Source organism: Podarcis melisellensis (genome assembly GCF_964234715.1).
Source record: "Podarcis melisellensis genome assembly, chromosome: 13".
NCBI lineage: Eukaryota > Metazoa > Chordata > Lepidosauria > Squamata > Lacertidae > Podarcis > Podarcis melisellensis.
In genome coordinates this window covers 37,569,490-37,584,282 of record NC_138545.1, presented here as the reverse complement: position 1 = coordinate 37,584,282, position 14,793 = coordinate 37,569,490, and the positions used below count along the sequence as shown (strand labels likewise).

Here is a 14,793-nt window from a genome sequence, read left to right as displayed (position 1 = left end):
GAAACTATTCTTAACCTGAGGTGCCACTTTAGCTAATAGGGCCTCCCACTGCCGCCACGCCATTTCTGTTCTGAAGCAAAGTTTTTAACCCGAGGTACTATTTCTGGGTTAGCGGAGTCTGTAACCTGAAGCGTCTGTAACCTGAAGCATCTGTAACTCGAGGTACCACTGTAGAAACAAATTAGGACCCAGAGTTTACATGCACAAACATCACTGGGCCCCAGGAGGAGCACAGCTTCACATCCAGCCCCTAACGGTTTGCGGAAGAAGGAGAGAGGGAGAGGAGAAAGGAAGATGAGGAACCCCCTGGAGGATATCAAACCAGGGATGGGGACCCTGTTCAGAGAGCCACATGCCACTGGTGGGCAGGCCAGAGACAAAAGGAAGTGGGGTAATGGACTGGACTCTTACCTCTGTTGAAGCAGGCTACAGTCCTCCAGCTACACACAGTCAGAGGTTTTCAGCATCACTGACTCTAAAGGTAAAGGGACCCCTGCCCATTAGGTCCAGTCGTGGCCGACTCTGGGGTTGCGGCGCTCATCTCGCTTTATTGGCCAAGGGAGCCGGTGTACAGCTTCCGGGTCATGTGGCCAGCATGACTAAACCGCTTCTGGCGAATCAGAGCAGCGCACGGAAACACCGTTTACCTTCCCGCCGGAGCGGTACCTATTTATCTACTTGCACTTTGATGTGCTTTCGAACTGCTAGGTTGGCAGGAGCAGGAGCTGAGCAACGGGAGCTCACTCTGTCGCGGGGATTCAAACCGCCGACCTTCTGATCGGCAAGTCCTAGGCTCTGTGGTTTAACCCACAGCACCACCCGCATCCCTCACTGACTCTACATACACACAAATCCTTCTGTCCCCCACCCAGGAAGAGGCATTGTCTCAGGTCAAGAACAGGTCCCAGACAGGCAGAAGCACTCGAATAAGATGCACAGCAGGGCCAGTGAGAAATGTGACCTAGAGAGAGGGAGGCACAGGGAGTCCTGCTGGCCAGAGAGGTCTGAGGTTCCTCGCCCCTCCTTTAGGCGGAGATGCAGGAAGCATCAGGCCTCCTCTAATGCCATCACAGAAAAAAGAAGCACTGCCTGCTTTCTAACCACCAACACTTCTCAGGTACTGTAGATTCACTTCATTCCTGAATGACATCCATCCATCCAAGAGAGTCTTATGTTTTTACAACGAACAATTAAACTGGAATGCTAGCTTCTCAAGAACACCACACAAAGGACTTTATCCATTAATTATATGGATATAGTTTAGCCTAGGTCTTCTGCCCCCACTGAGCCTTCCTGGAAGCAAATATCTCTCTTCTTAATCTATTGCCTGAAGCAGAATTAGAAAATAGCCTGAAAAGTAACATTATTTTAATAACTCTCTGGGTTGCATGATTTCTGAGGCCCATTTCAGATTGCTATCTAGGTGGCACCTAGGATATGTATTCCTTTTGACCTACTTGATCCAGTAGACTCCACACACACACACACACACACACACCTACATGCCTGATATTCTGGGTTCTATTGAGTGACAGCTGTCCACCAAAACTGGCATGGCTAGTGCTGTTGTTTAGGCATCAAGCCATTGCTCAATCTCTCTCTATCTCATATGCATGAGGTGCACATTTGCTGGTTTCCTGACTTAAGACTTTCTACTTACAGGTTAAGGGGAAAGGTGTGAAGTGATAAAGATGTACAAGTGTATGGCAGCCAGCCACAAAAATGTGCTTTCTGTGGTATCAGGAAGTGCCTTTTAAAGTTAGGTATTGAAGGAGGAGAGGACAGGTTAGGATACCCTAAAACCTGTGTAAGTCACGCACACACACACACACACACACACCCCGCAGGCCTCAAAACTGTCCAAAATTCCATGGAAATGTCTCACTCAGTTAAACAAGACTTTGCTTAACACAAGCAAGCACCAAACGAGCACCAAACAAACTTTTAAGAACAAAAAGTCAACCAGTGGAAAAGTAATGTTGGGAGGCTGATTTTAATCATAAAAATGACCTGTGGGGAAATGATTAAGCATCAGCCTTCTGGTTTAAATTTGCAGGCTCTTGCGGCAGATTTTCATTTTTCTCTTATTAAAAGAAAAGTTTGGCCCTTTAATTTCTTCCAAGTGGCGGGGCAAGGAAACATTTGCAAACTTTAAAAAGAGGGGGGGGGGGCTTTTCCCTCTGCCTCCCCTATAGCCCAACAGCATTGCCACAAATAACTAGCAGAGGAGGAATATAAAATCAGGTAAGCTAGTATACATATTGTCAGCTAGTAATTTCTATGGAGTTACCGTATATGTGAGGCTGCATGATCTGACATGGAATAAAAGGGTGTGATCCTTTGAAGATACTTTGGCCTCCCGAAATTGCTTTTCCACCCACGAAAGAAAGCATGCTTGCTAAAATTAAAATGATTACAACATTGGAGAAGGGGTGCGTGTGTACGAGAGGAGCCAAGTGAGGAAGGGAAACAGAAGACATCCACTCCTTACGCAAAAAAGTTTTAACTGGCCTTCATGTTATTTTTGACAGAGGAAAGGATTAACTAACATAAGTTTCCCAGAGGTCTCACTTCCAGGCACTGCCCATCCCCAAACCTACTTAAGAAATTGTTGTGATTATTGTTATTATATTTTTTTACTCCGCCCTATACTTGTAGGCCTTAGGGCGGTTACAGCATAAAACCACAATATGAAAAACAAAGATAGCTGCTTCATGTGACCTCAGAGGATCCAGGGCCACTGACCTCCTTACCTTCTAGAAAGTTGAACATGACAGACGCCGTTTCTCATCTGGTGGAACGACTTGGGAGTGTGTGTGTGTACAAAGTGGCATAAGAAAAATCCTATTTGCCATTTAGGTTTTGGAAGCAAGTAATTATCTCTGCCCCCACCATCTCATTACAGTAGCAAGCCAAGCAAAAGCAGTAGAGGCATAAATCGATGCCTGCTGGAGGGGACGGCCACTCGCCTGCTTGCCATTTCCTCCCCAAAGTCCCCCCTCCCCACCCCACCCCCTCCAATCTCTGTGTGCCAACAGATCATTGATCAAACCCCAGACTTGGTATCTGCACAGGCTTGTCTATAAATAGTACCCTATGTAGTGGATGCCCTCAGGAAGCGGCGTCCAGCTGTACACAGACGGGCGTCCATAAACCTTGACATCCCACAAGACCCTGAGACCACCTTCCTTCAGCTATTACATACCTGTTCCACCAGCAAGTCTCATTGGGCTCCTCCGGAAGGGTCAGGCTGCCAACTCTGGGGAAATGAAAAAAAACAACAAACCGCACCTCAGGTTAGATTGGGACCCTGGGCCTTTGGTTCTTTCAGAAGAAGGCACCCCCAGCCCACACAGCTACTCCCACTAGGCTCCGCTGCTCCCTCAGGGAACCCATAACTCAGCACCACTAACCCATAACCCCCCCCCGTCCCAGTGCCTTCCTCCCCCCCCCTCCCCAGTTACTACGGACCCGGGTTGGTCTCGCCTCCCCAGCAGCCCCCAGAAAGAAGCCCTTTCTTGCCAGCAGGACCTACTAGGCCCGGGTGGGGGAAGGGAGGGCTCACCTTGCGACCTCTCTGGGGTGACCCCCCGGCCAAGAGCAACCGGGGCTGAGCCATGCGCCGAAGCTCAGGGCTGGGGAGCAGGACCCCCCTGGCGACGGGCAGCCTTCCGGGGGTCCCCAGCGGCACCCCAGCTCCTCCTCCTCTTCCTCTCCATCCTCTCCGTTCTCTCCTCCTTCCCGGGCCGTTCCTTCCTCGCTCCTCCGGGTCCGTGTCCCTGTCGGCCCCCTGCTCCTTTACCCACTAGTCCGCCTGTCCTCTCCCGCCTGCCCGCCGGCCTCCAGCATCTCCCCTCCTCGTCGCCGCCCAGCTGGCCATGCCGGCTCCGGCCGTGCAAGGATTTTCCCGAAATGCCCCGCGCCGCTTTATTGATGCTGATGCTGCTGGAGGTGGTCGGGGCTTCCGGAGCCCCCGCCTTGAAATCTTTGGTTCCGGAGGCGCCACCGCTGACCCCCCCTTTTTTTTGGAGCCGGAAGGTGGGGGGGGGGGGCGGGAGAGGTTTTCCCAACCCCAGATTTCCAGTCGTCTTGCCCCCACCCCACCCCTCCACAATAGCCTCAAGTCTCCCTGTTTCACTACCCACAAGAGCTCCAGTTTTCTGAACCTCGTTTCATTTCACTTTTCATTGCCTCCTTGTTCACGGAAGGAGGAGTTGCAAAATGAGTAGAAAATGTTAATGTGTGGGGTGTGTGGGTTCGTTTGTTTTTTTAATAATAATCTTAATTTGTTTGTATTTTGTGAACCGCTCTGGAATGAGTCAGATCATGCCTAAGGCCTGAATTTCACTCCCCCGAGAATCCCAACCCAACCTGGTTTCCCAGTCCTCTCTGGCACTTGTCCTCTCTTCATTCTTTGTCCTGCTACCCCTTTTCTCTTTCTGTCGCTTCCCTCTTTCTTCCTGACACTCTAGTTTTCTTGCAGCCTTCCTCCCCCTCTTATACAAACAGAGAGAGAGAGAGCTGCTGAAATTTGTGGGGAAGAGACAGGTCACTTTTAGTAGATGTCTGAGGTGATTGCTAGCAAAGGATTCCCTTCCCTTCCTGCACCACCCCCTCCCACCCCCACCTTGGCTTTTGGGGTCCCTCCACCCCCACCATCCACATGAAATTATGCCGAAGAAGGCCACCTTTGGGTGCAGGTCGCCCACCCCTGCTCAAAGAAAATAGGAGACCTCATACACATTGACACGTGCATCTAGCTCAAGGTTTGTCAACCTTGTGCCCTCCAAATGTTGGACTACAACTCCCATCGTCCCTAGCCATTGACTGATGGGATATAGAGTGCAACAACATCTGGAGCCCACTGCATTGGCTAGCCCTGGTCTTTATTAATTACCATCTCCACCTTTCCAAGAAACCAGCAGGTGTGGCTCACAGTTCCATTGATCTAAGCCACCTCTCTTCTTTAGGAGGAGATGGAGCATCCTAGTATTTTCTCATTCTTTGCATCCCTTTAATATATTTTTTTCCCCCGTGGTTACAATGGCCAACCTGGACTGGAGATACCCAGGTCCAAATTCCCACTCAACAATGAATGGCCAATGTTAGGCCATCAATGAATTGGGCAATGTTGGGCCACCCTAACCTACCTCACAGGATCGTTGTGAAGAGATAAAAGGTGGAGGCATGAACCATGTATGCAGTTCCTTTGAGGATGGAGGTGATTAACTTGCAAATAAATGGTAATGGTGAGTGGGATATAGCCACTGATGATAAATTAACATGTGCCATTAAGGAAAGACAGGGAATATGCAGGAGAAATGATTTTGAGGCGATATGGAAGGTTGTTTGTAGAATTTGTCCTGTTAAAACAGAAAGGGGCCAAACCATCACAGGAGATGTTGAAATTTTGGGAGGCTGGATAGTTACAATGGAATGGTCTCGGGGGTGGGGTGCACATTTTTATTCATATCTATTTATGATTAGTACTTTGTCAAAATAGTAGTAGTAGTAGTAGTAGTAGATGATAGGAATGGCAATCTGGGCAGAAAAATACAGACCTTCCAGCTGCTTATAGCTCTCAGTGATCAACAAAATGACAGCACAGATTATGCTCAGGTTATCTTCAACCAACCAATGGGTTTTTTAGGTGAGTGAAAAACTTTGTAACCCCCTTCTTTGGGAACAACAACCAGCTCAGAGCATCTCAGAGGTCCCAAGAGCCAAAGCAGAGTGCTCAGGAGCCCATGCCATTCTGTAGTTGTTCAGAACAACCAAGGCTTGAGAAAGGATTTCACCAGCTTGCAGCAATCCTTCACTGAATAAGGAGTATAACCACACCTCTGGCAACCAAACATGGGACTTCATCCACACTTCCTAGTTCCACCTAGGCACAAACTGGACTACATCAGTGCCTGCAGGAAGTGCAACAGGGCAGTACCAGGAAGCCTGGGATCTCTCAGAGAGGTGTGCCATTTAATTAGCACCAGAGGGTGGCAGGAGGCGGGGACAAACTTGCATCCATTCCCAACCACTCATTTCGCCTAGCACACTTAGCAACCTCACCCGAGCCAAAGCACCAAATAACACCACAAACAATTCCAGGTGGACAAATCTCTTTACTTGAAATCTCCTCTTGATGCAACTCCAGATGCATAAATGAAGCACAGAATCCCAGAAGCCAGGAATGCCCAGGAATCCCGCCACCCTGCCTGCGATGTCACATAGCCGGTGAAGTCCATTTGTATTTTGCAGAGGAGCTATTCTGCAACGCCGAGATGTTCCAGTGTTCTTTTCCGGGGGGGGGGGCGCATGACCACTTTCCCATCCTCTTCCTTGGCTTCTATAGCATCCTCCTCCTGCGTTCTGGCAAAGAGCTGCTGCCCCGTTGGAGAGGGGGCTCTTAGCTTGACCGTCGCTGAACACATAACTCCATTGAACACCCTATGAGCCGTAGCAGCTATCCGATCTACAGCCTTGCATCCCTATGAAGCTTTGCCTAGGCACCAGTGGCCCAAATCTTGAACTGGGATGGGGGACACTAAAATGCTGGAGACAGAAGAAGACCCACAACCATCCCATGATGGTGGCCACGCTTGTAGTTGCCCATTGCCTCTGAGCGCTCGGGGTCACTGTGTGTGTTCTCTTGATCCTTGCGGCTTCCCAGAGCCTGGTTCAGTTAGTGCCCATCTTTCCCCTCGTCAGCATGGTGTCTCTTAAGTGGGAGTGGGCAAGCCATGCCCAGCCGCACGGCGTCTCCTGCGCCCATAGCCCATGGGATCGGCTGTGTCCTTGTTGTTCTTGCGGGATTCGTCCTTCTGGTTGTTGCCCCCGTAACGGTACAGCAGATTGGCCAGGTTCTGCACTTGGCAGGTGCCAAGTTGGCATCCGCGCATGGAAGGCAAGGCCAGCAGGTGTCGGGGGACACGATGCCCAGGAGAGGAGCTGTGGGTGGGGAAAAGAAGTGTGAGGAACACTAGGGTCTTGTAGAGGACCTATATAGGGCCTGGAGCTGGAGGAATGATCTCTTGAATGGGAGCAAAAGTGATGGGGGGGTGATGTGAATTATAGTCCAGCTATATCTGGAGAACCACAGGCTCCCTATCCATGCTATACTAGAGCTGAGGCTTCGAATCATAGTTAGAAGGGTACCCCAAGGGTCATCTAGTCCAACCCCCTGCAATGCAGGAATCCTGCTCACAGCAGTCCCTGGGTGGACTCGAACCACCAACCTTTTGGTTAACAGCCTGGTGCCCTGACCCATCGCACCACCCGAGGGACTCAGGCTAAGATTGTCATAGGGCTAGGAATTGGCTTTCGCCCAGCCAAGAGATGGCTTCATCTTGGTCTGGTCCAGTTTGGGGCCGTGATTAAAAAAAAAGAATAGTGAAAGGCTAACTTTCACACTGGGGGGGGGGACTCAGTCTTCACTACCATCCAAATAACTACACCCTATATAGGGACACAGGAAGCTGGCTTATACTGAGTCAGACTATTTGTCTATTTAGATCGGTATCATGCAATTGCAAATCAAGACTGGGTCAAGCCCCAAACGTGTAGGAGGAAAAATCAGTTTTGCCAGTGAATTCCCCCCCCCCCCTTTCTAACATGGTAATGAAGTGTCACGGTACTCCTAACTGCATCCACTGTTTTAATAGGAAGATTCCTTATGAGTTATTTCATTACTGCATCAGAAAAAGCTTCACCAGCAAAATTTCTGCCTATTGGGAAGCAAAACACCTCCCAGGTTAATTAAAAGGGAGAGGGGAGAGACAGTTTGGCAACTTCTGTCTGTAGGATGCATTTTACATATTTTCTGCCTGACACAGATAGGTGTTGTATGGTTAGATGATACGTTTAGCTTGCCAGGCTGTTTCACAAGCTCTAACCTCAAGAAAAAAAAAGAAATTTAAATTGTAAGATAGAGTGATTTTGTTCTTGCGAAATGCAGATCAAGCAACATCAAGATTATTATATTCTAGATCAGACGTAGCCAGCGTGGTACCCTTCAGACTACAACTCCCATCATCCCTGGCTAGGGTTGATGGGATTTGGAATCCAGCAAGATCTGGAAGGCAGCACATTGGCTAGCCCTGTTCTAGATCTATTGTCGCACAGGTTTGACTGGTTGAAAGACCATGCCCTGACTCCCATGTTCTTTGGGAAGGTCTGAGGTCTACTGCGCTGGAAGACACAGCTCTAGAATCATAGAACTGTCGAGTTGGAAGGGACCTGGTCCAAGTGCCTGTAATGCATGAATCTCAGCTAAAGCATCCATGACAGATGATCATCAAGGGCCATAGCTCAGTAGCAGAATGTCCCAGGTCCAAACTCCAACATCTCCAGGTAGGGAAGAGAATAAAAGTAAAGGTAAAGGTACCCCTGCCCGTACGGGCCAGTCTTGACAGACTCTGGGGTTGTGCGCCCATCTCACTCAAGAGGCCAGGGGCCAGCGCTGTCCGGAGACACTTCCGGGTCACATGGCCAGTGTGACATCGCTGCTCTGGCGAGCCAGAGCTGCACACGGAAACGCCGTTTACCTTCCCGCTGGTAAGCGGTCCCTATTTATCTACTTGCACCCGGAGGTGCTTTCGAACTGCTAGGTTGGCAGGTGCTGGGACCGAGCAGCGGGAGCGCACCCCGCAGCAGGGATTCGAACCGCCGACCTTTCGATCAGCAAGTCCTAGGCGCTGAGGCTTTAACCCACAGCGCCACCTGTGTCCCTAGGGAAGAGAATGTCTTCTGTCAAAAACCCAAAAGACCTGCCGCCATTACTAAGCAAGATGGGTTGATGGTATGACTCAGTATAAAGCAGTTCCCTGCATTCCTGGACGGGTGTGAGATGGAAAGCTGAAGGTAGTGTTCTCTGGAATTAGAGGGTGATCTAGTGGCTATATCTAACGGGGCTAGTCTGCTCTGAGTGCAGGGATGTTGTCCTTTCAAGGTGCCACTTACCTCTTCAACAGGTTCAGCTGGCTTCTCACTCCCTCCAACTGCTCCCACTTGGTGGACCTTTCTCCTGCTTCCAGCCCAGGCTCCTGCAAGGCTCTACCATCTGCTCCTTCACGTATCTTCAGGAGCTGATTCAGGAAGGAGGCAAAAGGAGGGGGCTGCCGCCTGCAGAAAATAAGGTAGCAGGGAAGTAGGGTGGTTATAACACATTGATGATGGCCATAAGATGGAAGGATCCCCCGCTTTCTCATCAGAACATCAGAATCAGGCCAATGGACCATCTGGTCCAGCCTCCTGTTCACACAGCGGCCACCCAGATGTGGCCAGGAATCCCGCAAGCAATACCTAAGTGCATGGGCAAGTCCCACGATTGCAGTTCTCAGCAACTGATATTCAGAAGAACACTGCCTCTGACAGCAGATATAGCACACAGACATCATGGGGAGCAGCCATTAATAGCCATCAAATTGCCTAATCCTCTTTTAAAGCCATTAATGTGCCGAGACCACATAACACCAGTCCTGAAAGACCTACATTGGCTCTCAGTACATTTCCGGGCACAATTCAAAGTGTTGGCGCTGACCTTTAAAGCCCTAAATGAAAGAGTGTCTCCACCACCATCATTCTGCCCGGACACTGAGGTCCAGCTTCGAGGGCCTTCTGGCGGTTCTCTCACTCCAAGAAGCGGAGTTACAGGGAACCAGACAGAGGGCCTTCTTGGTAGTGTTGCCCACCCTGTGGAATGCCCTCCCACCAGAGGTGGAAATAAACAACTATCTGACTTTTAGAAGACATCTGAAGGCAGCCCTGTTTAGGGAAGCTTGTAATATTTGATGAATTATTGTATTTTAATATTTTCTTGGAAGCCGCCCAGAGTGGCTGGGGAAACCCAGTCAGGTAGGCAGGGTAAAAATAATATATTATTATTATTATTATTCAAGTTGGTGGCCCCATTGCTACCTCTTGTGGGGTGGTGGTGGATTTTGTGGTTTATGCATTGTGTTGCCTTCCTCCTTACTCGAAACCAACCACACTGAATCGCCGCCTGCCCATTTCCCAGCTGCTCACCTGTCTGGTGCTCCAAATGCCCTCCAGGGCTGACATGAAGACGTCATCAGCAAACAAAACATCACAACAAAACTTCTTGAATCCATGATCCTGACCTGGGAAGAAAAGGGCAAAGATGAAGCTGTGCTATAGTTCATTCTGGCTCCGTTCTGGATTCCGTGTTCAAGGGACACCTAAAGTATTAACAAAAATATATCTGAGCAGACTGCCTTTCCTTCCTCACCAACAACCACAACCCTCCACATATCTTGGATGAGGGTGCGATTTCAAGGCAGCCTGAGACTCAGCAAAAGCAACATCTCTCCCTTACGGTGAGGTCTACAACAATGCATTTTTGGTGCTCACAGAACTCATCCATGGGATATTTTAAATCGGATATGAATGCATGTAAATAAGTATTTTAAAATGAGGTGGGACCCCTGGCAGGTAATTACTGCAATGTTTTGTTTGACCAATCAATTAGATTGATCAATTTTTTAAAAAAAATAGCGACAAAAAATGTGCCCCCAATTAATTTTTAATTCAAGTTTATAAATTAAGCCCCAGAAAGGATTTTAATTAATCCGTTGGAAAACAGTAAGCCATTTTGAACCTTCTCCAATCCCCCTGGAAGTAGCCAAGTGATGCTCACATCCAGTTCATACTCTTCCCTCCCCAAACCAGAGGAATATATTGCATCAGCTATTGATAGATCATCACAGCCCACCTGATCAGTTCCATCCCATCCACACTTCTGGGTCGATAACATCTGCTTTACCTCCCAAAAGCCAAGAAAGGCTCACCAAAGCCCTTATTAACGCAAGCCTATCAGCTACCCGAGAAGCCACAAAGCCTCTCTAAATCCCAGAGCACTCAGAAGTCCTGAGGAGATGGAGACACTTACCTGATATCTCTAGCGGTTCAGTCGAGTTGAGTCTCTTCTGGTCACTTTGACTCTGAGGCTCTGTCCAGCAGTAGCTGTTTAGTGTCCAGTCGCTGGGGTGGGTGTGTGGCTTTTATGCAACTGTTCAGGGGGTGGGACTTTTGGAGGAGCTTCCGAGACCTTCACAAGCAGACAGGATGGGGGTGGGTCTTCCTGGCTTGTTTGAAGGATAGGCAAAGGGCTGTAGCCTATTCCTTCCCACCCCTCAGCCCCCAGCCCATGCCTTCCTTTTCATGCTTTCTGTCATGCACACATATTCACACTGGCTCATCCTGTCTGACTCTGCAGGGATTCTTCCCCCCGCTCCTGCCTCCCCGCCCTCTGTTGACCTCCCAGACAGACAGACATGTCCTCAGACACACACGCACACACAGGTCTACACGTAAACGCCAGCTTCCCTGGTATTTTCCCTCCTCCCATCTTGAGATCTAAGTGCCCTTGTATTCTCAATTTCTCCCACCACCCGTTGCTATCCTTCCCCATTCCAAAGGATGGCTTAATATCAGCGGCCAACTGATGAGGAAGGCAATACAAACACTTTGCCCAGTTTGTGTTTTGTGTCATCAGAAAAGGAAGGGGGCAGGTTTTTTTAAAAAAAACAACAACTGCATCAGGTGAGTGGGCAGTTTTGCATTGGGCTCACCTGTTAGGTCATAATGAAATCTGCACTTTTCTGAATGTTGCAATGCAGTTCCACCACCATGACATGTGCAGAAATAATAATAATTATTATTTATTTTTATTTATACCCTGCCCATCTGGCTGGGCTTCCCCAGCCACTCTGGGCGGCTTCCAACCAAATATTAAAATACAGTAATACATCAAACATTAAAAGCTTCCCTAAACAGGGCTGCCTTCAGATGTCTTCTAAATGTCTTGGTAGTTGTTGTTCTCTTTGACATCTGGTGGTAGGGCATTCCACAGGGCAGGCGCCACTACCGAGAAGGCCCTCTGCCTGGTTCCCTGTAATTTGGCTTCTCGCAGTGAGGGAACCACCAGAAGGCCCTTGGTGCTGGACCTCAGTGTCCGGGTAGAACGATGAGGGTGGAGACACTCCTTCAGAAAGGTGCATATGCTAGGTAACACTGGCAGGGGGAAAAGGTAAAGGTAAAGGACCCCTGGATGGTTAAGTCCAGTCAAAGGCGACTATGAAGTTGTGGCACTCATCTCGCTTTCAGGCCGAGGGAACAAAGTGGCACTAATAAAGAAAAGTTCCAGGGTGGCAACAGAAAGCAAAATAAAAATGCTTCTGCAGTTCATCAGAACTATCCAGCAATATCAAGTTTTAGGAAAACTGGTGCTATTAACACTAACCCTTCTAGTTGGTTAATTGATTTGGCAACTTCCAGGCACATGACGTCTGATGCTAATCCCCCCCCCCAAAAAAATTAAATGATAACTCATCAGAGGCAGCTTTAGTGGAAACAAAATATGTGTGAAAGGAAGAGGAACAGGTTTGCTCAAGTGTGTTGCATGTAGAAATACTGTTTGAAATGAAGTGAGAGCAGTAGTTGCACAAATTAAAAAATAAAAAAGTTTTGAGATTTTGCATGCTACATTAAAATTTATTAATTCATTAAGAAGGGTGTTGTAAGAAAAACACTGGGGCCTAATTTGAATAATAGAGTGCCTGCTTTCTGGTGGGCAATCTCCTCCTTTATTTCCACACTGTGGCTGCAGACCAAATCACCTTGTCAGGAGAGCTATGAGATTCAGGTGAGGGTCATATGCCTTGTCAATGCCAGCAGGTTTGACCGGCTTACCTAGGCAGATCTCGGGCCAGTTCTGGATGAGGCCTGTGAGGAAGGTTGCCCAGTTGCAGACAGTGAAATTAGGCAGCCACAAATCAAGCCTTTTAGTTCAGATTCCTGGGATTCTCAAAGAGAGGATCTAGCAGTTGTTGAAAACCAGGATGTGCAGGTTTACCCTTTCCCCTTCAACCTATTCTTAGCCGTGGGGACGTGCAGATGTGCTGGAAGCCTTGGCCAGCTGCTCGCGCCTGAAGGCTGACTCACACCTTTGTGAGTAGAGGGGGGGCGTTTACTAGGAGATGTGCCTGAAAACACAGGTCACAGCCGGTAGCAGAGGAGGAAGAGGAGCTATTGCTACATAGCAATGGGAATAGGGCCAGGCAAATGGGATAAAGTTAACCAGGATACAGGATGCATGCAGGAAACAATGAAAGCCAGAGCCAAGACTTTTGTTCAAAAAATGAGGTGTCAGAGTTCAAACCTACCAGGTAGTTCTGCTCTCTGATGGGAAGCCTTTCTCTTTTATCCCAAATGCAAGGATGCTGGTTGTGGTTGCTCTGTGGGTGAGGTGAGGAAAAGGCCCTCTTCATGTCATCAGGAACAACCTTTTCTTCATGATGGATCGCTGTGGTTAAATGCAGGTCTTGGAGCTCAGCCCCATCAGGGCGGAATACGCACCATACATTTATAGCACATTTAAATCGCATGAATTTGCCTGAAGAACCATGGGAACTGTAGTTTAAGGGTGCTGGGAGGGATCCTTACAACTCCCAGGATTCTCTGGGGGAAGCAATGCGCTTTAAAAGCACGGTGTGTTCTCTGGGAAGGTACTGAACTGTTTTAGGGATCCAGGGGGAATACATCTTTAAGGATTCTCCAAACAGAGCCCCGTTCATTCCTAAATACCACAAAATCCGACTTCATTCCTGACAGACTCCTCTGTTGACTTACCTTCTCTAAGAGAATGTAGGGGGCCTTAGCTTTTCGTTCTGCCTGTCCTGATCTAATGAGTTAGAGAAGGACACCTCAAGAGCATTGCTAAATATAAAACGATGAAGCATTTATCCAAACCCTCCAAGTGTCCCTATTTTCCAGGGGTAGTCCTGGATTTACAGAAGCCGCCCTAATTTCTGATTTGATCCCGGAATGTTCCGCTTTTCCTTAGGACGTCCCTATTTTCATCAGAGAAATGTTGGAGGGTATGGAATTATCCGACCCCTGAGCCATCTGAAAGCAGCCCTATATCGGGAAGTTTTTAAATGCTTAATGTTTTATTATGTTTGTGAATATGTTGGAAGTCGCCTAGAGTGGCTGGGGCAACTCAGTCAGGTGGGCTGGATAACTTTTGTTGTTATTGTTGTTGAATAAGACACCCCTATTTTCATCGGAGAAATGTTGGAGGGTATGAAAATCTCACTGAAGCAGGACTAGTGCGGCTTGTACAACTCTAAGCCCTGTCTCACTAAGCTCTAAGAGTGCAGCAAGCATTTGAATTTGGGTGATCCAGGGGGCATTGTGTGCTAAATACCTCAACAAAAATTCCTGAACTATTTAAGCAGATATAAGATAAGAGGACAAGCCCTTTTATGAAGCAGTAATTAGTTGTAGAACAGGAATTACAGAATAACAAAGAGGAATAAATGGACAGTTCTCATAAAAAAGAGAGATGCAAGAAGTGGACTGGTGGTTTCCAGCATTCATAAATGATCTGGAATGTGGTTAGAGCCATGAGGTGGTCAGGTTTGCTGATAGCACTGCATTATTCAGAGTGGTAAAAAGAAAAAGGGATTGCAAAGAGCTGCAAAAGATTTCTCCAGCTGAATTGGCATGGCACGTGATTTATTATGAGTAAGAGGTGTTGCATGTAAGGTTGCGAATACTAACTTCACATGTAAACAGATAAGGTCGGATCCTGTGGCAACGGACCAGAAAATGAATCTTAGGATCAACGTGGGAAGGCAGTGAAAACATCAACCCATGCAGCACCCATGAAAAACGTATATTTCATGTTATCGTTAGGAAAGGGATCAAAGGTAAAACCCTCAATATTGCAATGCCTTTACACAAACCTGAGCAGCGACTACACTTTGAATATTGTAT

The 14,793-nt window shown here is 48.2% G+C and overlaps 2 protein-coding genes across 2 annotated transcripts in view; both read right to left on the bottom strand.

The window, feature by feature from the left end:
* The window catches only part of CPT1C (carnitine palmitoyltransferase 1C), a 52,859-nt gene extending 48,980 nt beyond the window's left edge, over positions 1 to 3,879 (bottom strand). The window contains exons 1-2 of the mRNA XM_081883973.1: positions 3,566 to 3,879; positions 3,206 to 3,259 (exon numbers count right to left, since the gene is read on the bottom strand). The gene's annotated coding sequence lies outside the window, so the exon portion shown is untranslated. The remainder of the gene's footprint in view (positions 1 to 3,205; positions 3,260 to 3,565) is intronic.
* A 2,220-nt stretch (positions 3,880 to 6,099) lies between these two features.
* LOC309354334 (pro-adrenomedullin-like) lies at positions 6,100 to 11,644 on the bottom strand. Its single transcript, XM_081884490.1, has 4 exons — positions 10,904 to 11,644; positions 10,021 to 10,115; positions 8,956 to 9,117; positions 6,100 to 6,945 (listed from the first exon to the last, which is right to left on the bottom strand). Exons 2-4 carry the CDS (start codon positions 10,104 to 10,106, stop codon positions 6,717 to 6,719), a joined length of 477 nt encoding a protein of 158 aa, XP_081740616.1. The 5' UTR covers positions 10,107 to 10,115; positions 10,904 to 11,644; the 3' UTR covers positions 6,100 to 6,716.
* Between the last annotated feature and the right edge of the window lie 3,149 nt (positions 11,645 to 14,793).